This window comes from Podarcis gaigeae (genome assembly GCF_964106915.1).
Source record: "Podarcis gaigeae genome assembly, chromosome: Z".
Lineage (NCBI taxonomy): Eukaryota > Metazoa > Chordata > Lepidosauria > Squamata > Lacertidae > Podarcis > Podarcis gaigeae.
This window is the reverse complement of record NC_139691.1, coordinates 33,898,196-33,923,301: the sequence shown is the minus strand read 5'-3', so window position 1 is coordinate 33,923,301 and position 25,106 is coordinate 33,898,196. Positions and strand designations below refer to the sequence as shown.

The 25,106-nt window shown below is 44.5% G+C and overlaps 1 protein-coding gene across 2 annotated transcripts in view; it reads right to left on the bottom strand.

Moving 5' to 3' along the window:
- The window catches only part of PCDH19 (protocadherin 19), a 133,990-nt gene that overhangs the window by 43,812 nt on the left and 65,072 nt on the right, over positions 1–25,106 (bottom strand). The window contains exons 3-4 of one of the 2 annotated variants that reach the window (XM_083722737.1): positions 18,186–18,244; positions 10,521–10,693 (exon numbers count right to left, since the gene is read on the bottom strand). In XM_083722737.1, coding sequence (XP_083578863.1) covers positions 10,521–10,693; positions 18,186–18,244 — 232 coding nt within the window. The remainder of the gene's footprint in view (positions 1–10,520; positions 10,694–18,185; positions 18,245–25,106) is intronic. The other variant, XM_083722738.1, reaches the window with a different exon arrangement.

Here is a 25,106-nt window from a genome sequence, read left to right as displayed (position 1 = left end):
CTGAAGAGCTATCTCAAGGAGAAATTTGTAAAACTTATTGACCGTTTGGGCCAAGACCCTTGAGGACGCCTGTTTTAGTTTAAGGAATGACCCACTTTGTACTCAATTTTCCTTTGTGTTATGGGCAGAGAAGCTTTAACAAAGAAGTCTGTCTGGTTTCAGGCCTTATGCCTGGCATAATTCTTTGTAAAAAGCGTGAAATTCAGCCTTAGGGGTTTTTAATATGGTTTAGAGACCTCCATTACAGTTGTTCAATGGGCAAATTGATTCTATATGCCTTTCTACTAGTGCCTTACTATTTTGTTGTTAAATTGGTTGCTTCTTTTTAGCACCATGCAATGGTGTGTGGGGTACAGTCATATAAAGGCTACAAATAGCCAACAACCTGTAGTTGCAAGTCATGGGCCTCCCCCGCCTACCTACCCAAAAACAAGTATTTGAGTGGACAAAGAAGCCTGCCAAGATCCCAGAGACCATAGAGAGAGGAGCTGAACTGTCAGTACTCAAATGGCATCGCTACAGCCCACCAAATAGATGTTTACCTATCCTTAATGTGTGTGGAGGATGGTGTCCCTTACACACACACACACACACACACCAGTGACCCTCCCTTGGTCCCACCCTAGCTAGTTTTATCCATGCCTCCGGAAGGCAGAGAGAGACTGGCATTCAGTCTTTTCCTTATCCCTAAACTTGCTTTGTTAGCATCAAATATGTGAACCCCATCAACAAGTTGCACCCATTTCCTGTATCATTTTCCATCTCCCTAGTTATGCTCCCATCCAGGGGGCAGGGGGGTGGAGATCAGTCCTTATGAGGGAGTAGTGTTGAAAGAGGTAGGAAGGAGTATTTTGGCACACCATCAGTGGCATCTTCCTCTGCCCTTCTGGGTTAGAGGCTGGAAAGCACCCAGCTGTGTATCACTACCACAGGTGGACTGGCAATTGCCATTCCTTCAATAGGAATGAATCTTCTACCTTCTACAACCCCCCCCCCCCGATTCCCATTTCCTCTGACTTCAGTACTGTAGGGGCACTCTCCAACTCTTTCCCCATATGACTAGCAGAGCAGACTAAATTATGCAAAACAAAATATGTACAAAGGTGCATAGGAAGCTGCCTTATACAAAGCCAGACTATTGGTCCATCTAGCGCAGTACTTTCTACTCTGAATAACAATAGCTCTCCTGGGTTTTGGACAGGGGTCATTCCCAATTGCTACCCTACCAGGAAATGCCAGGGATTTAACATTTGCATTTAAAGCAGTTGCTTGTGTCAGTGAGCTATGGCCATTTCCCCATATGAATTTTCTTAGCACAGAATCCAGGTAACCTTAGCATAGAAATTTGGGTTGTTTGCTTTTCACAAAAAGCACAGAGTATGCATAGCTGGAAAGAGCTTTAAATCCTACATTACACATTTTAAAGAGCAAATTCCTAGCAGACTGTTGGGTTTTAGAAAGGCACCGGGTTTCTCTGGAGCCTTGTTTTCTCCCAAACAAACCAGCTACGTGAAAGTTCAGCTGACAAAAAGAACCAGTAAATAAATATGTTGAGTGCATTCCAAGCGATAGCTCTGCACCCTCAGAAATAAACAGATTATTAACTTGTAGGCAGGTACACCAAAGGAACAGCACATTAGTGCAGGTTCCGGTGGGTTCCATTTGGTATCAATTAGCAGGGGAAGGAAAACAATTCAGTGCGGTAATGAACTCCAAATTGGGTGCATATTAGAGCAATTAAAAGCAATCTTTCCAACTGATGAAATCATTCTAATCAATCATTAAGACCATCAAAAAGTTTAAAAGGACTGGGCACAATTCCGACTGCTAAAATAAGATGAGCGGCAGAAGTCAGGAGGATGTTTCTGAGCCCCTCCCTTCCCCACTCCAACCCTCCCCCCACCCCTTTGTAATGCCACACTGACAGACTTTGCCTCGGAAGAGACTCCACCGAGGAGGGGAAGCCTCAATAATTCAATAGGAGAAAAGGGAAGAGCCATAGACTTCCTGTAAAGGCAGACACAAGTGCTTGGGGTCAGGGCCGAGAGTTGCTCCATTAAGGCACAGACAATGGCACATTAATTGCAGTCACAAAATTTACCGCAATGGGAAAATGCTTGACTGGACCTGTCATTTTGAGTGGGAGATTCTAAACCCTACCTTGAAAGCTGATCATCGGACTCCCCCTCCCCTTCTCATCCTTTTGATACTATTGGTTAATCCTAAACAAGGGCACTACCAATGAAGCTGTCCAACAGCATATCTGAGACAGCTGGGGGATCGATCCGCTGCAGAATGTGGTCGCAATGTAAACTGATATCATGTTAAAGGCCATGGATTTGGAATTGGGGAGGAGGGAATTGCACTCTAAACCAGCCAGGGATGTCCTTGCTGACTCAGAAGCATCTCCTGAACTCTAGCCCAGAAGCCACCATTGTAGCAAGGTCTTTCCTACACCACAGCCAATGACTATTCAAGGAAGGAAGGCTCCTTTAACTGAAGAGGCTGCTGTCCAAGTGGATAAGCCCTGCGTATGGAGCTTTCCAGGGTGTTGCCTGCTTTGCCTTGACTTTGCCTTATTGGTCAGGTTGACTTGCCTTATCAAAACCAGAACCTTGCCTTAATTGCTATTGCCTTACTGGTGCTTTGGATTTGCTTGACAGTGTGCTGCTTCTCTTTTAAAAAAATACCTAAAATCATGCTACTTTTGCTACAGAGAGAGAGAGAGAGCGCGCTTCCAGCACTTCGATGCTAGAGCCCGTCTAAGTTGAGTCCATTGCCCGGAGAAGAACATGTACATGACTACTTTTTCTCTTTTTCATGGACATGTTTACTTTCATTCATTCTGAACCATGGATGTTGAAGTCTTACATTTCTGTATATGACTCTTAAGACCAGCTACTCTAAATGCAGAAAAGCTGTAAGTAAAACTGCAGTGGAAGAGCAGATTCTAGCAAGTGTGCCTTCATGGCAGAAATGACCAACTTCAATATAATCTTGTGGGACACTGACTGTCCAGACAGTATGTCCAGGAGCTTCAAATGATCAGCTCTGTAATAAAATTGGCACCATTTAATAGTATGGACTTAACCTTTATGGAGCATGTGCACTCAGGCATATAATTGCGTTGCATCCAGATACAGACATTAATTATATTACATATAAAGAGAGCTCTGGCATTGAAGTGCTGGAAGCGCTCTCTCTCTCTGTGTCTTACAGCTTGAAAACATGTTTACTATAGCAGTAAGAAGCCTGATAACATTGTTCAGGAGGCACATACAAACCAAAGGCTGACAATTGGGCACACCTGGGCTGGGGGGCGGGTTGCCAATTCCCTGCCACTAGCACCAGATTCCAATCCAATTTCTCTTTAACCCTTTTTGAGGTGCCATCATTTTATGCCACTACACGCCCCTCCATCCCTGAGATTAATAACTTTCCAGCTCCAAGCAGTCATGTTATTCCCCACACTGGCCCACCTGACTCCACAGTCAACTTGCATCATACACACATTTAGCTTATGCAAATTCAACTATACGTGCTCAGCTGCAGCACCTGTTTTGTAGACAGAAATCACTCTTGGTGCTTAAAATATTAACAAGACAGCCTCTTTTTCAAATTCACTCTCCCCCAGTTCCCAGATGACAGGATTTAAACCCAACACTGCATTATGACATTGCCCCATAAATGCTCAGCCCCAATAAACCAGCCACCAACATCCTTCAAAATGCAACCTTTTACCAGCACAAACAATGAGTAATGTAATGCAGCTTAGCAAAACGAAACAGGAGTAGTGAGGAATAAGGAATGCTGAAGCTTTAAAAAAGGAAGAAGTTAAGAACGCACCATCAACTCCAGTCCTTTTTGCCTCCCTCTTCCTCACTTCTGCTAGTCACTCGCATGTGGAGGAGTGAAGGGAGGCAAGCAGAGACACAGGGAAGGCCCTCCCCACAGGACATCCCACCACCTTGTCTGCCAGCACTGGGACCAAGGAAGGTGCTGCAAATGATGTAATTTTGAAAATCTGGTAAGATACTTTTGGCTACATGTAATATCTGCCTTACCTGCTGGCCTTGGAACTTAACCTCCACTGAAGATGTGACTCTACTGTATTGTGAACACACCTGTGTTTGGCAATAAAAAAGTACTTTATGCAAATCTTCTGGATTCAGAGTCATGAGAGCAGCAGTTAGATGAAAGGAGGTGAGGGCAATGGGGATCACCACCCAGGTTCCCGTTAGAAAGCTGTAAGAGTCTGCAGAAGCACAGCGTATTTGCATATCTCATTCACACCTAAATGTAATTTACATAATATTTGCACGGAATACATTAAAGTGTTTTGCACCTCCTCTATGCAATATTAGCTGAGAGACAGCAGCAGTAGCAGTTCTTATGAGAAAGCTTTTGAGACCCGTCAGCAGCTTCAATTTACAGGTGCTTTCGCTTCATGATGAAATATTTGTTCACAAGCACAAAAAGGCACAGCACAGAGGGAATTAGTTCTGGAAGCAACTCATGGCGTGTTGGAGGAAAGTCCAAAGCCCTTCTGGATTGGTGGAATTAATGTGCACAGTTCTCTTTGGGTTCTTTGTCCTGCAATGTTCCAGATGGCCATACAATCAAACCTGCTTCCTCAAGCCTTGTGTCCTCCTGATGCAATGGATTACAATTCCCATGAGCCCTAGGCATCAGGGACAATGGTCAGGGATGATGGGAAATGTAATCCAAAACACCTGGAGGTTAGGGGAGACTGCCACAAACGATGCTTCCATTGACGTAAATGCATTTCCAATGTCCAGGGAGGTAGCAACAGACTCAAGAGAACTGAAAGGCTTTCAGAATTACAAAATAGCTTTAGAGTGGAGGGGGAAATATGAGCAACGGAACCTCAAAAACAGCCCAATGAGACCTGAGCATGCTCAATCGCCATGAAATGCTGATTGATTGGGAGAGAGTGAATATCAGGTGAGAGGTTTGGTGTAATGGAGTACTGTGAAGAAGGGAATGGCTGGTGGTGAACTGCAATCTTTTATTGCAGGTCTCACTTGTAAAAGTAGTATGCACAAAAAAGGACAACTTGCTCCACGCTCATGAAGAAAATACAAAACAGGTTTCCCCAGATTTGCAAGTCCAGTTTCTAACCCACTAGCTCTACAATAATCTCACAAGTGCTTCATTTTTTAAAAAAACTACTACCAAAGTATCAGTGGCAGAAACCAATCCTGAAACATCAGGTGTGGGGTTGGGAGACGGAGGTGAGGAGGAAGAGGAGATACAACAAGAGTGTTTCTGAGCATGGAAAATAAATACCTTCCTACCAGTCAATAGCTACAGTCAGCTCATATATCTCGGTCAGAAGCGGGTCATCAGCAGTCGTATTTGTGACCCTTTTTGAAAACTCATTAAAGGCCCATCCAAATTCTTCATAGTTTTAATGTTAATTTCTCTATTGCCTTCTGCAAACTCCCTAGATAGTTTACAAATTCCTTGCTGTTCAACACAATTTGCAACAGCAAAATAAGTTTGCAAAAACTAACAGAAGCAAGAAGCAGCTATCTCAGCTCCCCTTGAGGTGAGTTTAAATCTAGAGGAAAAGCCCAAGAGGCAAGAATGACAATACCAAGGAGGTGAGCCCACTCAGGGAAAAGTTTCCCCTCTGAGCACGCCTTGCTCAAAATCATGAACCAGCTTGGGTCTAGAGGTCTGATAGCACTGACCCAATCTCCCTGCTCCCTCCCCCTCCCACCAACTTTTCTTTTTTTAAAAGACTTTTCCTTCCTTTCTTAGAGGAGAATAATAAATGCTAAGTTATTTCAGAAACAGTCTAGGTCTGGAAAGAATTTAAACTTCCATAGCACAAATCTATAAATGTTTAATTTTCTCATCTCTGCCCATAAGAAGGCTGTCCAGAAAATACATTATTACAGGAGATCTTGCCGCTTGCCCATTAAGCATGGCTGGTGGTGGTAAATTGGAAAGTAATGGCCATGGACTCCCATTTAGAAAGTTTTACAGGGTCAACTGAAGTCATGTCACCAAAATACCCCAGGAATTGAGGTTTCAGGCACCTTTCCTCTCCTTCCGGCAAGGAGCATTCTGCTGTTTGGACGGTGTGGGAAAGAAGCCCTTTGATTTCCTAGGTCACAGCCAGCTTTTCTTTCTTGGTGGGGCTGTCTCATATTTCCCAGGGCGGGCGTTGGAGAAATTATCAGGAGAGGAGGGTTCTCCTAAGAGACAATGGAAACTTAAGAACAGTCGTAGTGGATCTAACCTAATCCAGCTGCCATTTAGCTGCCATGCTAGGCCCACAGCCATAAGGGTTGTTCAGAGAAATATCCTCCTGTGTTCAATGATGAGTATTTATGTATTATTTATTATTATTATTATTATTATTATTATTATTATTATTATTATTTATTATTATTATTATTATTATTATTACTTAACTTTATATACCACCTTTCAACTGAAGACATCAGGGTGGTTCACAAGCTAAGCATACAGGATAGATGCACATAAAAAATAATTATTATCAGCCAAAGGCCTGGTTGAAGAGGAACATTTTTGCCTTGCGCCTAAAGACGTATAATGAAGGCACCAGGGGAAATTCCCCAAGGTGAGAATTCCACAAACATGGAGCTGTCACAGAAAAAGGCCCATTCTTGTGTTGCCACCTTCCTGACCTCTTGTGGAGGAGAAGAAGGGCCTCAGAGGATGATTGCAGCGTCTGGACGGTTTATATGGGGAGAGGCAGTCCTCAAGGTGGGCTCACACTCACAAGCCACACCACCAATGTATTCCCTGGCCACATCTTCCCAGAGGTCATGCATTCCACAGCCAAATGAAAGGGAGCCTAAGGCTAAAAACATATTTGTGCTTCCCTGGGAGTAAGCATGAGTGAACACCACTGGAACATTCTCCCAAGTAGACCAGTCTGCTCTATAAGGACAAATGGGGGCACTGCTCCACCAACCTCACTCTGCTCTCAGGTAGCTCCCATTTGTCTGCCTTCTTACTTACAACCCAGTCTAAGGACAGCACTGCCTGTCAGCTTCCTCCTCCTTAAGCTTAGTGTGGATGGTGGTGGATGGGAATAAAGCTATAATCAGTACTATTTTTTCTAGAAAAAGAGGCACCAGAACTTACCATGAACACCTCCCTTGTTCTCTTATAATGGCAATGGCACCCAAGCTGAGAGATGCTGGAACTGAGTTCCAGGCAGTTGACCTGTCTATAATTAATTGGCTTGGCCTGTCATTGGCTCTGTCTCTAACTACTGCTAGGATCCCTGCCTGCTGCCCTAGCAGCCCCAATGGGCACCAGCCACGACTGAAGTAGACATGCCTTGTATCGTGCTGAAAGGAAGGGGCAGGGCCCTGGTAATTACAAATATTGGCTTGACAATCCTGCAAGACACTTAATGTTTGCAGGCCCTGGATAATTCCTCCTCCACCACCCCCCAGCCCCCATCTTCTTGCTTCAGATTGAATTATTCCTCAATGGCACATATAACTCTGGTTATTATATGGTATGAACAATAACTACAACAAATCTCTTAAAATGCATCACTTCCTTTGTAATTTAATCTTGAGTTGATCTAGGAGTAGGCCTTTGAGCCTTGCAGTTAATCTTATCCCCCAACCCCATGAGAAACTCAAAATGGTTTGGGGAGCTTAATCTTGTTGACTGAAAGCTCTTCATTATAGTTTCAAGTAAAGAGAGGAAATCACAAAAGAAGTGGCACTCCCACAGACAGGAAAGGCAAACTCATTGGTGAAGGAGAGAGTCGTCTTTTTAAAGAAATCTTTCTTGGAGGGAGATAGCTGATCTAAGGTAGATCTTTAACTCGTACATGCACTCACATAACTGCTTCCCTCCATTTGATACAAGAGGTGTTGTTTTTTAATGCTTAGGTTTTGTTTTGTTTATGGGGTTTTTTCTTAAAAAAAGAAAGATGACCAACTTGCAGTTTCTGGGGAGAACTTCATCTTTTTGTAGATTCCTATTGTAGATGCTTTTCTAATAAAATGGTGAAAGCCTATTTTATAACAAACCCTGTTTTGTAAAACCAGTGGTTTCCTCCAGTCTTCTAAATGTTCAGTTTCCGTGGAGTTAATTCTTAGACGGAAATACTGAAGCTTTGAAACAGAAGGGAATTGCGTGTCCCTCACCCCTACTGTCAAAATGTATGTGCTCCACCGCACAAATTATGTGGGGTTGGAATGTGTATGTCTAGTGCCTGGGTTACAAATTGACTGCAGATCAGAACTGTTAAGGCATGTCTGGATAAGGTGGAAAACAGGATCTTGGTACATATGAAGTTCAAGCTATGCAGATTGCTAGAAAAAGAAAAATATGGAGATGGCATATTTTTTCACTTCTCATTCAAAACCTGAGACGTAGAATCCATTTCATAACTGGGATCTGCAACTAAAAGTTGCAGTGTGTAATGATCCCAATTTAGCAAGCCACACCTTCTTTCAGGACACTATTCAATTCTCTCCTCTACCCCCACTTCACCAGACACCCAAAATTCTGTGGTCACTGAACATCGCTCACTCCTCCATGGGGTGGTTTTCTGTGGGGCACTCCTTAGATTCCTCACACACAAACATTTTTTTGTACTTTTGCAAACCTGCTCTCGTGCCACCATTTCCTTCTTGTTTCTCACTACACCTGTTCTGGCTACATAGCCATCATAATTCAGCAGCTAAGTTTGCTGTTTCTGTATATTGGGGTGGAAAACTCAGGCTTAGGAGCCAAACACGATTGTCCAGGTCACTCCATCCAGGACCCTCCCAGCCCACACTAGCACTTCCAAGGCCACACACCCTCCCTAGAGGCCACACCCCTTCACTAGCTCTGCTCCACATTTGAGTGCCCTTGGGCTGTGTTAATTTATTTTGCTTGCTTGGATGGAAGATGGAGAGGGGTATGTGCAAAGCACAATGCAGTTCGCATATTCCCCTAAAACGCATCTTTATAAATCACTTCCTCATCTTCTCTGAACCTCATCCAGCAAGATCTAAAGTTGCAACAGCCAAGGGAGGAAACCAGATTCAGAAAAGGTCCTGAGCCGAGCTGTATAACGCCTCTGCAGCAGGCAAAATTGATCACTTGGGACTTCCAGTTACGAGAAGAACATTTTGCAACAGGTCAAACCAACATCATTTGTCAAGCGGCATGAAGAACAGTTTCAAAACATCATGTCAGGATGAGAAACAGATGCTTTACACTTCTAAAGCATCTCTTTTTATGAATGGATGTGCATTTTCAGTCTCTGACAGCGTTCTTGCTCATATAGACACAGTCTGGAAGAACTGGATCCCAGCCATCAATGCCTGAGGGACATCAAAGGAAAGGACAGAGAGGCCCCGAAGGACAAACGGAATACAGGCAAGCAGAGATGCATGCCAGAAACAGTCTGAGTGTCAGGATTCACACTCGGGGTGCATAAAAATAAAGAGGAAAGTGCCTCTGAGCATGCACGGAGTAGATCTCTCTCAGTCCTAGGTAAGGTTTCCAGAGCAGATAGAACCTTTTTGAGAAACAAAGGACTCCTGGCAGTTAGGGTGAAAATGTATCCTAGTCTGCAGATGACAGTTGTCTGTTTAAGGAATGGTCCAGTCCAAGTTCAGTTCAAAGTTAAGAAGGAGGCAGAGGGGCCTTGGCATTTCCCACTAACAGTCTGCAGGTCTGTTACTGTATTCCCCACTGCAATGAAATGTGTTGTATTCCTATTTAATTATGTCTAAATTTGCATCCAGGGATATAAATCAGCATATGCACAAAAAATTGTTCCTCCCCCCCCCACACACACCTTTTTGTGATGTGGTGTTGTTGTTGTTGTTGTTGTTGTTTTGGTCATGACTCCTCCTGGATGCCACCACTGCCATAGTTGTAAAAATGTGGTGAGCTTTATAAAAGACATCACACATACTGCCCATAAATGTTTGTTAAGTAAACACAAATATCTCCTGGAACAGCAAATTTGTGTGGCATAGACAACTGACCGACAATTTTAGTTCATCACGTTATTCTTAAGCTACAGGGTCAAATCACAAACAGGCCAGAATCTGCAGGCAGATGCGGGTTAGCTTAATGATGAATTGCGATATTCAGAAGACATATTTTTCTAACAGTCCTTTCTCCTTTGAGTTTTGGCTTACTCGTTTCCATGTCTTCTGCTTCACACCTCCTGGATGTCACTCTCTTCCCCACTAACCTACCTGCCAACAACCCTTGCTGCCTGCGGGTCTGTCACGAGCCTTTTCCACAGGCCTTTCCCTTCCTTCCTTAGAACAGCATTGTTTTCATTAATGGTCACTTGCAGGCACCTTCTCCTTGAGCAGTCAGAATGTTCACAAACATTCCATAGCATCATCATCAATGGGCTCAGGGCAAAGGAGAGGCAAAACAGCTCACAAGCAACAGCAGGCTATCTGTATGGGTCCTGTGTGCTCAAAAAACAACAACAACTAATCACAAGTAGCATTTGTAAAATAACTGACACAACAAACCTTGTTCAGGCACCTGAGACCCCATGGAGGTGACGCTGGTATTCAAAACATCGTTGACAGCTGTGTCACAGTACAGCCCGCGCTGGACATCATGCTCACTGTCTGTCTGGTCACTCTCCTCATGCCCGCTGTCCTTCAGGCTGTTCCCCTCCAGATCTTTGAATGTCGAACTGCTGGGTGGAAGAAAGAAGAGTGATTTACCCTGCAGAGCTGTGTCTGAAAACACAAAGCACCCCCATGGCTCAGTGTCAAAAGCCTCAGGCAGGATCTGCAGCATTCCCACCATCCCGTAGGGAGCAAGGTAAGCTTTCTCCACCAGGGTGTCACAAGGGGGCTATTTCCAGTACAAGAGAGCAGCCACTCCAACTCATTGATCTTGGTGCTTGGCATTCAACAAGGCAGTCAGAACTGGAGGCAGCCCCCAAGGTGTGCAGAAAATTAGAGAAGATTCTTGCTCTTATCCTCCTGCGAGCCTAAGCTGTGTTGTAGCTTGCAGAACAAAGTGAGGACAAGGAGGGAAGCTTGAGCAGATCACAGCCAGAGCTCCACTAGAGGCAATATTGGGGTGGGAGGGAAGGCACAGGAGCACCTTCCCTGTGAGAGCAGAGTAATCGGAAGAGACAAAGTACAACAACAATCCAACCTATTCAGCTCAGCACAAGATGTACATCTCTGAACTCCTGCAATGGCACAGAAATAGAGGTCTCCTGTGATTGCTAGTGAAGTGCAGCTGAACATTACGAGGTATGCTTAAGTAGAACTCCCGGGCTAGGTTACTAAATGCACAGGAAACACCTAACAAGACACGGCAGCTGAGCAAGGAACCCACGGAACAGATGCAATATTTAAATGTTCACATCCTTGTAAGACTATCTTTCGCAACAGGCAATTTGCAAGGAACATGGTGTTGCATGCACCTGCCATGGGCTTTGTGCTTGTGGCCTGAGAAATGCGAGTCAGGAATTCAACCAAAGGGCTGAGAAAGAAGAAACCAGCCAAAAACTCCTGTGTCAGGCATGCAGAGCTGCTGCAAGATGACTGGTTTCAGACCTGCTTTGCCTTATTTCCCACCCCCACCTTTCCTTTGCCACACTCTCCATTGCGGGGGATCCCATGTCTAATGGCATAAGAGGCCCAGTCAACCAATCAGCTGAGATTTTCCTGCTCTTCCCTCCCTCTCCCATCACCATGGCATCCAGCACTGTCAGCTTTGATGGCTGCCAGAGCTTCAGTCCCTGGTGCCATAAGGAAAGCCCAAAGACAGTGATACAGCATCTGGTTTGAATGCCAGAAGGTCCCAGGTCCAAATGCTGGAACCTCCCAAGTAGGGCTGAGAAAGGCTCCTGTCTGAAACCCCTTAGATTGCTGCTGCCAGTCAAGGTACGCATTGCCGAGCTCAATGGACCAATGAAATAATAATAAAACATCTGAAGGGCACCTGGTTGAGAAAGGCTGTTCTATAAGGACACTGCTTCAGGGGAACCACGGTCTTGCTGAATCAACTCATAGTTCCATAGGTCTGGAGAGAGAGTCAGGAAATAAACTACTACAATTCACTGCTTTGAAGCTGGCAAAGCCAAAGTTTAACAGCACTGGGGCTTGCACTTCTCCCAGTGACTCATGCTAGGCAAAAGCCCAAGGATCTCCAGCTGAACCACCAGAATGGACAGGAAATGGCTTCTCAACCACAAATACAGCAGACAGGGCACACGTAGGCAGTTAGTAAGGAAGGATACTCAATCCTAGCCTTTCCAAGCCCTGCAGTACATATTGCATAGTGCTTCAATCTCTGCTATTCCCTCCAAATGTTGTTGGGCTCCCAACTCCCATCATCCCCAGCCACCATGGTCAGTGGTCAGGGCCAGCAACATCTAGAAGAGGAGCAGCCTTGATTTAATGTATGAATTTTAAATATAAGACTCTGCAAGTCTCACCATACTCTCTTTTTAAAGTGCTGAGATCAGAAGTTCGAAAGAAGAGTGGGGAGACTTGTAAAGCTGTCAAATTTGGCCTGCAAGGCTGATCCTGATAAAGATCTGGCCTGTGGATACAAAAAGGTTCCTCACCTCTTAGCTTAAAAACCTGTCCCACCAGATTCTGAGGCAGTCTGCTCCATGACTGAACAACTCACACTGTCAATAATTTCTTCTTAAGGTTAAGTCAAAATCCTCTTTCCTGTTTACTTTATATGTGGAAGCTACCTGAGAAGGACTTCCCCACTCGTCTCATTACAGCCAACATCCAATTTAAACTCAGGAACTTTCTTTTTCAATTCAATAATAGAGATATTGGGGGGGGGGGGACTGTGGCCCTTCGAATGTTGTTGGACTCCAACTCCCATCACCTTCAGCCAACATGACCAATGGCCAGAGGAGATTGGAGCTGCAGTTCAACTGGCAGACCACAGGAAGCTGTTGTGGAAGTAGCCAAAATACAGTTTTGCTTTCTGGAGGTTTGGAATAAACCATGAAAATTAGAAGACCCTGTGTTGAATACAGCTAGACACTGGAAGCCAGTGAAACAGTTTCTTAGTAGGAACAACAAGACCCTTCCTGCAGGATGACTTAGGAGGAACAGAAGTTTTGAGTCTTGCCATTAAGAGAGATCAGGTATTGGTGAACACAATGGGCTCCTCAGCAAGTGTAATGTTCCTGACTGGTCAGCAGATTGCTAAATGTCTAGCTGTCCTCCCCACATGGTCCCAGCTAACCAGTCACCAATCCTATGCTTGCATGATGGTGACTGAAATCCCCCCTGCCTCCAATGTTGCCTCCTGTCATATTGAAATAGGTTTGGAAATTCCCTTCCTAACCTGATCAAACAGGTTAGCAAAAAAAAAACACCCAGCCAGCAATTATTCCTGGCAAATTTCTTTGCTGGCCACCAGGACAAGAGGGCCATGGAAATGGCTCACACTTCAAAGCCTTGGGGAATTACGCATGCATCTGTTTGCAAAGACCTTTTCAGGTCTCCATGGAAACCAAGTGGACCACCGACCACGGGATGTTGCGCGGAACCAAGAACAGCATGCAGGAAAGAGGAGAGAGAAAAGCCTGGGCTGAGACACACTAAAACTGGAACACCTTCAAATGCAGCCTTTTAAAATAAAGACATCCCTGCAGAAGCCCTTTAAACCTAGGATTTAGCCAGCATGCATAGAAGGCAGGAGGCGAGGGAGAAATCAATTCAGAAAGACCAAACAGATTAATTAAAAAGTAAGGATTTTGAGATTCACACCACAAAGTTAAGGCAGCAATCACACTTCTCCAAACAGCGACGTTTTGCTGGATTAAAAACACACCGGAGGATTAATAGTTGACATTTCAGCTCTCTGATGAATACATCATGCTCATGACATTCATTAGGGCAAGACTTTCACCAGCACCCCTTGGATGCAGTTCTTTTTTCTTTTTTCCTCGGCTTTATCCCTTGACATATCAGGAATTCTCTTTGCAGATCAAGCATATGGAGCCATCTCTATCTATTATTGCATTTATATCCCATCTTTCCTCCAAGCTGCTCAAGGTGAGCTATACAGCTCTTCCCCTCTCTACATTATCCTCACACTACCCTATGAGTAGGTTGGGCTAAGAGGTGGTGACTGGCCCAAGGCCACCCATCTGCAATATCATACCACTTTAAATAAACATGGTTTCCCCCAAAGCATCTTGGGACCCACGGATTGTTAAGGATGCTGAGAGTTGCTAGGGTACTCCCACATTCCCCTCATAGATCTGTAATTCCCAGAGTTGCCTGTGAAGAATTGACTGCTAAACCACTCTGGGAACTGTAGGTCTGTGAAGGGAACAGGGGTCTGCTTTATCATACCTTGCTCCAGCAAAGGAACAATCACACCAGCAGCTTCAATGTTCCTTTGAAGGCTCATTGGTAACCTGTCCCGGTTTGACATCACACATGACATCAGATATGGGGCAGATGGGTATAATTTGTCAGGAATAGCCTGGCGGACCAAACTGGGATAGCTTCTGGGACAGACTTGGTCCACAGGCAGACAACATCAGAGAAACACGTAAGGATCCCTGCTTGCTGGCTGTAGCCATAGAGCTCCCCTGTACTCTGTCCATGGTCCTGATGCCTTTCTCACAGCTCTTGATTTCTGGCTCCCGAATTTCTGCTTAGTCTCACTTCCAGGGGTATGAAGCAGGGATGGAGGGAGGCAGGGAGAAAGAGCTGCATACACCAAGTTCCATATGATCAAACATCTGGGCAATCTGTACTTTATATATATATATATATACACATTTGCCTTTTTAGCAGAAGCAAAGCCCATGATGCAAGAGGTCAACCTACAACACCAGACTCTCTCTTTAGTCCCTTTCCCAAAGTGTGGAAAGCTTTTTCTGCAGTTAAATAATTCTTCCACCAAATCACAGTAAACTACCACCAAACTGTCAGTTTAGTTTAATGGTAGGTGCAAAGCAAAAGACATGAATAGATTTCTTCTACGGAAAGGACAAACTCCATATTGGACTGCAGTGAACAATACGATGCAGGCCGCAATTTTCTCTACCACAGCAATTAGAAGATTGTGGTTGAATATCATGAGCAATGCAGACAAAAAATATTCATTTCCTTGTCTGAATGGAAGCTGTCTACATGACATGCTCATAATTGCCATACTCCTTATATCTCTTTTACAAAATGGGAGCTTTGGGGCAAGGGGATAATCAGATCCTCTGAAAGGATGTAACAAAATGCACAGAACCCATTGTGCAATCCATCAAGTCCTCATGAGTGCACTGATTCAAGCAAGCTAATAGAATCATAGAATTGGGAAAGGGACCAAAAGGTTCCTGAGTGGGTTTCCCCTCAACAATTCAATGCTTAAAATGGGAGTTGTAATTAAGGCTGCAGTGTTTAACCAATTGATCAATGGAAACAATCAATTTAAAAACAATTTTGATAGATAGACAAAAAGCGGCTTCCAGTTAATTAGGCAGAATTTTTTTTTGTTACTATATTTAATGCAAGCATATCTATTGATCTATCAATCTATTGGTTGATCTACCTATATAATGCAAGCACACACACACACAGAGAGAGAGAGAGAGAGAGAGAGAGAGAGAGATGGATGCATGCTTTGTGTATGGTTGGCATCAACAACAGGCAATTGCCAGGGCCCCAGCAGCACAGCACAGTTCACAGATGCCTGCCATAGTTTACTTCATTAAAATGAGAATGCCCAGTCCAGTTTTCCAAGCAGCACCAGCCAGCTTGTTGTAGCTACCCTTAAAACTTCTCATGGAATGGATCCATAAAGTCCTTTAGGGAGGAACCATAGCACAATGTTAGAGCAACTGCTTTGCATGCAAAAAGGTCCCTGGTTCAATCTCCAGGTAGGACGGGGGGTTGGGAGTAGACAATACTGAGGTAGATGGACTTATAGTTTGGACTCAAAGCAAGGCAGCTTCCTTTGTTCCAGAGAGCACATTGTGCAGGAACTGGCCCTGGTAAAAACAGCAGGTGGCACGCACCATCTTCAAAAAAGCAGAGCTCCTTTCCATGTGGGAAGCTACAAGAAATTCCCCTACTAAGATGATGAGCAGGCTCTAACTAACAGGCACTGCTAGTGGAAGCTGGCATAAGGGCACCCACTACTGCAATGGGGCTTTTTTCTTTCACGAGCAAAGTCTGCACTGTAGGGGCTCATCCACACCTTTGTTCCACATTTTCTAGGCACAGATCTGGGCTTTCCAAGCCCAAATCCAAGCAGTAGGTATTTATGCCCCAGCACTTTTCCTGGGAAAACCTGTGTTTTACCACTGAATTGGAGCAAATATAAATTGGGTTTTCTGCAGATTGCCGTTTTCTTTGAATCAGCAGTGAAATGGGGCTTTTGCATCTTGCGACTGGCATTCGGAAGCATAACAACTGCAGAGAAATGGGTACCAAAGTCTTATGGTAACGCTAACCAAGACAACAGCAGGGTTCGGCTGCATATGAATGACACCAATGCACAGAATTATATTTTAGAACTAAAAATGAAGTTAACATAGTGAAATTAGAGCTTGCATGGTACAGCAAGGAAGAAAAAGAAGAAAAAACATGAAACACTGTTATCCTCCTAAACTGCCTTGATGTTCTCTGATCACATGGGTTACTAACATACCTTTGTCGACAGCCACAAGGAATAGATTGGAAGCCTTCCTTCCTGGTTTAGATTAACCATAGTTTAGCATGTCATCTGAATCGTAAACTGTGATCAGTATTAACTGTCATTTGTTTAAACAACCACGAACCATGTTTTTTAGGTTGCTTGTTTCAAATAACCATAGATCAGGGGTGGGCAATGTGCTGCCCTCCATATGTTGCTGCATTACAGCTCGCATCATCCCTGACCCCTAATGGGAGCTAGAGTCCACAAATTCTGAAGGACACCATGTTAGCTACCCCAATTTTACATTAACAATAGTTCTGATAAAACTGTAGGCAAGCTGTGATTAATCTCAACTGGAAGCAAACCCTTCTAAACCCCTTCTTTTTGTCACACTGGAGAAAGAGTGGGGATGACACAAACCTATGGAAGGAATTCAACATAGTGCTGTGACAAAAGTGCTTTTCAGCTTGAAGATTCCATATGCTGTTCTGGATTTTTTTCCCCCAGGGGCTGCAGTTGGGCCCACAGGGGAGAAGAGCTGAGGGAACCCACTGCTGTAGAGAAACTCCTTGCATGGCTTTCCACTAACAGGACTAACTAGTTGAACACCCCCCACCAAAGGGCTTGCTGATGCTTCTTATCAGCACACTAAGCAATCATTCAGCACAACATCTACGCCAGGCCAATAAGCTCTTGCTGGCAGAAATGGAATCAAAACCAAAACCAACTATTTACCAGTTTGATTCCGGTGCACATGACTTACGCCACAAGCATTGTAGCGAGGGTAAAGGTAAGGAGAAATAGAATGCATTTTTGTCCGCTGTGAAGTGCTTCTGAAATGTTAGTAATTATTGTCAACACGTTCACTGGGGACCAAATTCATTCCTAAGTTTATGCTTGGATGAAGCCAGGGCAAGGATAGATTTATTTTAATAAAGAGGGTGAGGGGAGGGAAGCATGGGGGATGGGAATGAACTGCAATACAAATGTGTGTATTTTTATTTGCAATTCAAACTTCAAGTGAGGAAAGAGTGGTTGCGGGGGGGGGGGGGTAGGAAAAAGAATCCCAAGTTCAGCTGCCTTACCCCCCCCCCCTGACAAGTTCCTTTTCTCTCCTGATATGCCAGGGAGCTCTCTTCATCCACATCTATCATTTTATTCTTGTGCATTGAAAGAGAACAAACTCTATGAATTATAAGTTGTCAGGGTAACAGGGTTCTGCCTAACTGTATGCTCACTTTCCTATATGAATGAGGCACAGCTCATTGGAGAAGGGTGTGTGTGTGTGTGTGTGTGTGTGTGTGTGTGTGTGTGTGTAAACTAAAGGCCAAAGCAGTGAGAATTTAATGGGATGCAAATGCTGGGGGGGGGGGGTGAGAGAGAGAGAGAGAGTTTCAAATGAACAGATTCTGTATACAACTAAATGAGCAGAAAATACTGGGGGAAGTAAAGAGTTAGACAATGTGAATTCGGTTTAAAACTAAGCACTTCTCCCCACCCTGCCCCCCACTGCCACCCCATAGAAAGCAAACAAACACCCTACATACCTTTTTATTAAATGAGCTCTGCTGTTCACATAGTTGGAATCAAAAGAGTAGTTTTCAGTCTGAAAGGAGAGGGGGGAGGGGAAATAGAGATGGTTACATGCACAATCCATTGGCAGTTTGAAAGAGCCAGGCAAGCTGGGACAAAAGCCACAAGTTAGGGGTAGGGGGTAGATTAATCTGCCCCACCTCAGTGCCTCACTTCTCCATCCTTGTGATTCAGTTCTCCACATTCCTGCAGCAATTCGTGAATCCTCATGAAAATTCATCAGTATTTTAGTGCAAACCTCTCCTAGCAAACACATTTTTGTATGCAGTATTGCCAGGTGTACACCTTTTTGCAAAGCCATTTCCCCAACAGAATCATATAATTTTGGAGTTGGAAGGGATTGTGAGAGTCACAACACCCTCCCACCCCACCCCCGGAGTGCAGGAAACTTTTGCCCAGTGTAGGGCTTGAACCCATGGCCCTTGGGATTAAGAATCTCATACTCTACTGAGTGAGCTATTTCAGCATTTTAAGTGTTATTTTCACTACTACAGGCACACTCTGCCCTAAGAAACACATTTTCCTACACATTACTTGGCTTGATAACCGCACTGTAAAAGTCAGAAAACAGCGAATTTTGAAGGATGGCTAGGTTCCAGTTCACATACTGTTTGGAAAACCTCTTTAAATGTGAACTAAATCAAATTTCTCCCCCATCCCTAAGTTGGTGAATAATGTAGATCTGAGCCACACCATCACCTCTCGCCAGCATGCAGGTGTGCCAGCACCTTCACATGAAACAGCTTACTGCACATAATTGCAAAGCTTTAAAAAAACACCCCACTTGCAGTGGCATGCAAGAAAGCCAACCCGCACAGCAGTCTTGTGAAAGCGAATGCCATATATTTCATCAGAGCACATAATTTAAACGGCTGCCGCACAGTGGGATGCTGGCCACGAGCTTTGAATGTTTAGCCTGGAGATTATTAAAAGGCAATATGATAGCCATCTTCAAATATTTGAAGGGCTGTCACAAAGTTGATGGATGATTTTTTTTTTTTTTTTATTTTTTTTGGCACTTCCAGAGCAGCAATTGCCAACTTTTCCGAGGGCTCGAGGGCACATTTGAAATTTGGTAGGAGTGCTATGGCCATCACCCCTTTGGTTGCTTATCTCACACTCAGCCGCTGCAGATAGAGATGAGAAAGCCTGTGGACACGCACACAAACACCAATACACACACACACACACACACACACACACACACTTTGCTTTTCCAGGGGGTCTGGATGAAAGCTGGATCCAGGAGAATTAAAACAGATCCTTTTAAATCTGCAAGATTTTACACAAGGTGCAAAAAAGACTCATTATTGAATTAAAGCTTAACAGTGCAAGACTTCACGACAAAAAAAAAAAAAATCACAGATCCAGTGCCTGCCAACCTCACAATAATACTAGTTTGTATCCAACTGCATCATACCCAGAGTAGAGACACACTGAAATCAATGGACATAAGTTATACGCTTTCAAAATGGTCATAAATGCTGGAACCTTGATTTTAGTTTTAATTCAACTTAAGAGATTCTCAGGATGTTTATATGCCAAATTGTGCAGAGTGCGTGCAGATCTGCCAACTGATGACAAGAAAACCTCTGGATGGTAAAAGACAGATACAAGGACCTGCAAAGGTTGGATTACCGAAAGGGCTTGAATTACCTTCCTTTTACTGCCCCCTTAGCTGCTGTTTCTAGAAGGCTACTGGGACCATGATCTGGCAAATCTGATACCAGCTATACCAGCTGCACTGGCTCCCAGTGGAGTACAGGATCAGGTTTAAGGTGCTGGTTTTAACCTTTAAAGCCCTATACGGCCTAGGACCCTCATACCTACGGGACCGCCTCTCCTGGTATGCCCCACAGAGAAACTTACGGTCTTCAAATAAAAACATCTTGAAGGTTCCAGGCCACAGAGAAGTTAGGCTGGCCTCAACTAAAGCCAGGGCTTTCTCGGCTGTGGCTCCGATCTGGTGGAACGCTCTGTCACTAGAGACTAGGGCCCTGCGGGACTTGACATCTTTCCGCAGGGCCTGCAAGACAGAGCTGTTCCACCAGGCCTTTGGCCAAGGCACAGCCTGACTCCCTCCCTCGGCAATCTTCGCGGAGCTTTGGCACAATGGTTGCCAGTGGCTTGATTTGAATCAATTTTATAATGAATGATTTTAGAGTGTTGTTTGTACTGTGCTTTTGCACTTTTTTATTTTTGTTAGCCGCCCTGAGCCCGGCTTTGGCTGGGGAGGGCGGGATATAAATAAAATTTATTATTATTATTATACCATGCACAGAGTAGTGAGTGCAATTACTACATACTTGAATTTACATCCCATTCCCCCACCAATGAGCCCCAGGTAATGCACTTTACTCTGATCCCCAATAGCCCTGCAAGGTACGCCAGGCTGAGAAAGAATAACTGATTCAGCGAGCTTCACGGCTGAATCATGGGGATTCGAAGAAACCTTAACCCAGCATTTTCCAACTGGGTGGCCCTAAAAAGATGTCTTAGGCCTATGCATCACATCCTCATAGACCATTGACAAGGTGACATTATCAATGCCCACTGATACAGGGAAAAAAATTCCTTCCAGTAGCACCTTAAAGACCAACTAAGTTAGTTCTTGGTATGAGCTTTCGTGTGCATGCACACTTCTTCAGATACCTGACTTCTTCAGATACCTGCATGCACACGAAAGCTCATACCAAGAACTAACTTAGTTGGTCTTTAAGGTGCTACTGGAAGGAATTTTTTTTGTTTTGACTATGGCAGACCAACACAGCTACCTATCTGTAACTGACACAGGAAAGGCACTCCTTCTGGTATTCAGGGCTTCAAGGTAAGAACCAGCACCTTGAATAGTACTTGGAAGCAAACACACAGTTCTTTAAGGCTTGGTGTTGCTTTCTGTCTGTTCCTTCCTGGCTATTCCAGCTCTGGCAGTTGTGCTATGCATTGAATGAAGCTTCTGAGATATATTCTAGGGAGCCCCATGTATTCTGCGTTACAACAATCCAAACAGGAGACAGACCACTGTGACCAGACCTGTCCAGGAATGGTAGGAGTCTGTAGGTTGCCAATTTTATTATAAACAACAATATCTCATGTCTCTAAAATAAAAATTTAAAAAATGCTTTTTTGTCCAGCATCTAAACAATGAGCATGCATATTTTAGATCAGAAACTTATGCACTTGAGTGTCTTTTGGAACATTGCCTTTACAGAGCAGTCTGCAATGGCACAGACTAATTCAGGGGAGACCTAAAGCGCATAGAATTACCATTGCCTTGAAATAGCCTCACAGAGCATATTTTTAAGTGCTCAGTTTTATTCTGCCAATTGCTGTTGCTTGTTATTAAAACATTTTTTCTAAAATGCTTACATTTCTTTTTTGGAAAACTAGTTTCATTGTGGAGTGTGTTTTTTTAAAAAAAAACACCTAAAAATGTCTGTAAGGCACTTTGGGCACCTTCTAAAAGAAAAGTGGGACACAAATAAATAATTACGAGCCATATCACATGTGTGTGTGTGTGTGTGTGTGTATTGACACCTCTTAACCAAATTTTGCAAGATGGTTCCCGAGACCATGGAGCAGGTTTTTGCCTATGTCTGGATATGGTTGGATGTCATTTTAAATCAAGACTGAACCTTTCAAACTGCACTGGTTTTAATCACTGATTTCAGAACTGTACTGATTGCTTGGTTTTAGGATTTCCAAGCAACACTGCTACTACACATATAAGCATTTTTAAAAACAAAACAAAACTGACAATCACAACAGGAGGATTCAGGTTTAAGTGCAGGCACGCTAGTATTCTTGAACCCTTTCCTCTCTGGATGATTTTCTACTCATAAAACTTCCCCTCCACCTGTTTTCCCACCCCGGGGGGTGGGGAGTTATGCGGCAGAGGAACTGAGAGTGGGAAATGACAGGTCCAGGGATAAATAGTTGCCCCCTTCCCACTACTCCTCGATCAAACTCCCAGCCCCCAAGGCAACTTTTGGAAAGTGGCTTTACACCAATTCTAGGCCAGAGAAATTGTGGTGATGAGCAGCATTTGGGCCATCACAGGCCACTAGTTCCCCTTGTGAGGGTTGCTTGTGAGAGTTACCTCACTAATATGCCACCACATTTAGCAGGCCCAGAGGTGAAGGGCAGGTGGCCCATCCTCAGGGCTTCAGGTCAGCAACTGTAAATCACAGGGCCATCAGCCTCCCTCAAATTGTGACCAATGAAACTGGGAGTTTCTACAATACCCAGAATTCTCTGGGAGGAGGGACTGATTGTTAAACACCTCTGATAAGCACAGCTTCTGTGGGGAACAGGAGTCTCCTAACAACTCTCAGAAAGACAACAGTTCCAAGGATTATTTGGGAGAAGCTATGCTTGTTTGAGGTGGTATGATACAGCTTTAATCATACAGGTGGGCCCTGAGAATGTGGGGGTTCCAGACAATGACCTGTGCATGCAGCTTTCCTCTTGCAGTGACATTTAACATTGTGTATTTTCCCTGCCCCATTCAAAAACCCCATTATTTCCGCTTCTCATGCAACAGGTATGAAGAGGGGAACAAAAGGAAAGAGAAAAGCTTTAGTGTCACAGTCTATTAGGTAATGGAAATTGCTCCCAAGGGAAAGCAACAGCCATTCTGCATCGCTTGGCAAAATAGAGCTGGACAAAGTGCTAAGGAATATTCAGCACCGAACGACATGTGTTGGCTAAGGAGATTTGACAGCTGCTCCGACTCAAAATCTGTAGTTTTATTAGTAATAAGATCTCTTCCATATTTCACAATCCCACCACGCCAGTCTGGTGTTAAGTAAGTCATGTCTCTTTTATCTTATATGGCTGCTGCCTGTCTATGGGCTGCTAGGATGTCAAGGAATGTTCACAAACATTTAAACTGCTCAGGGTGAAGGGACCCATAACATGATGTGACCAAACAGTTCGGCATACATAAAAAAAGAAGCAGAGAAAACACAGGGCCCATAGGTGGCAGGAACAGAGAAGCAGAGAGAGTCTGAGAGAAAGGGAGGAAGGCAGGGTAGAAAAAACCTGAAGCAAAAACTCACAAAGTCTAGATAGAGGAAAAGCTGTGTACCCAAGACAGAGAGAGAATAAGAAATACCTTGGAAGTTGGGGGAGCAGGTTTGGGAGCTGAGCCTAGAGAGAGAGAGGACTGTTTAGTCATGGGAGAAGCTATATGGAGTATTGATGGCCCAGTTCCTGGTCATCTGTCACTCTGCTCAGATTCCACATACACAGTAACAAGCACTGATTTCCTGAGATTTTCCCCAGGCAAACTTACAGGCCTAGTTTCTACTTCTCATTTCAAAAAATGAAAGGTGATGCTTCCACCAAATTGTGTCTCAAACACCAAGCATGGTGGATTCCAAGCAGTGAAGAGAGTGCCCAATCAAGACTCTCATATGAATGTGCATTGCGTGTCTTCTCTTATCTGGCCCGATTCCCCTTTACACAGTCCAGGGTTATTACAGCACTGGGCTTCACAGAACTCATTCCAATCACCAGCCACTCAGCTGCAGGTGGCATGGTAGGGTGATGACCCTTACATGGCCTCCCATTAGTCCCACTGTTGCTGCTTACCAGGAAGTAGGGAGGCCTACTGCAGCATGTTGAAGTTGGCATGCTCCAAACATACTGGCAGAGTCAACCAGAGCTCCTGCTGGTACATTTGCACCACACTGACCTTGCTGCCCCCTCACCTACCTCCCTACTCTACCTCCTGGTAAGCAGCAGAGGTCACCACTGTTCCACCACACTGCCCACTACTACAGCCCAAAATCACACCAATCTGCCCAACATCTGATGCCATATGTGACATGAGGTATGGGACAGGCTGGGTTGAGTGCAGTAGGAAGTTCCCCATCTGAAATTCCCTAGTACAGGCAGTAGTGCTGCTTTCAGTGCCTATCAACTGATGTGCATGGAGGGCACACCTTTGAAGGAGCTCCTCTTCAAGTGGTGGTTAGCTGATGGTCACTAAGATGGACCCCATCTATCTACAAATGGGACTCAAGCCAACTCCCATTAGCTGATAGGTGCTGAGAAGGAGCTCCTTTGATGACCCGATGTCATAATATTACAAAGCTGGCCTGCAACTGAGATTGGGGGGCGGGAGAGGTAGAAGGTAGGAATGTAGCCTGCTGGCTAGATGCAGTCCTGCACCCCTGCTTTGCACCCTCAGATGCTCCCCTTTCTCCAAGAGCTGCTTTTTAATCTTTCCCTGTGGCAATTACAAAGAAAGCCTAAAAAAGAAAGAGAAAAAAGAGAGGGAGAGATAAACATATGCAACTTTAATGGTGCAATAAATAAGGGACGAGGGCTGCGTCGCCTGCTAGAACAATCACAGCGGCAGGACGTGCAAGATTGGAACCGCAGAGGGTGTGCCAGTAGAGGCTACGCTTCGGTTCCAAGATAATAAAGCTTAAAGGCGTGCTGGCTAACTGTGACCTTTTTCAAAAATACAAACACAATATCTAATTTAAGAAAAACAGGCGCCTCCCAGGGAGAAACATGTTATCTGGAGAAAGCTAGGGGGGGGGAGTCGGCCTTACAGACAGCACGGCTCAGTTATTGCGTCCGCTTTGTAATTACTGCTGTACAGTCAAGCTGCAGATTTAGTGCACAAAACACTCAGTGCCTGAGATTCTTTCCTCCTTGTTCCTGCAAAGATGACTTTGAATATCAAAGCGCCCGGGGTCTCAGCAGGAAAAACACATGCACACTTTTTTGTAAAATTACACGGCCTCCAATTTCTGACACGGGGTTGTCGGGAGCGTAGCCAAGCGGGCTGGGATGACGCTTTCGCCACGGCTGTGCCGACATGAGGAAGAGAGCACAGAATGACATGCTTGGCAGCAAAC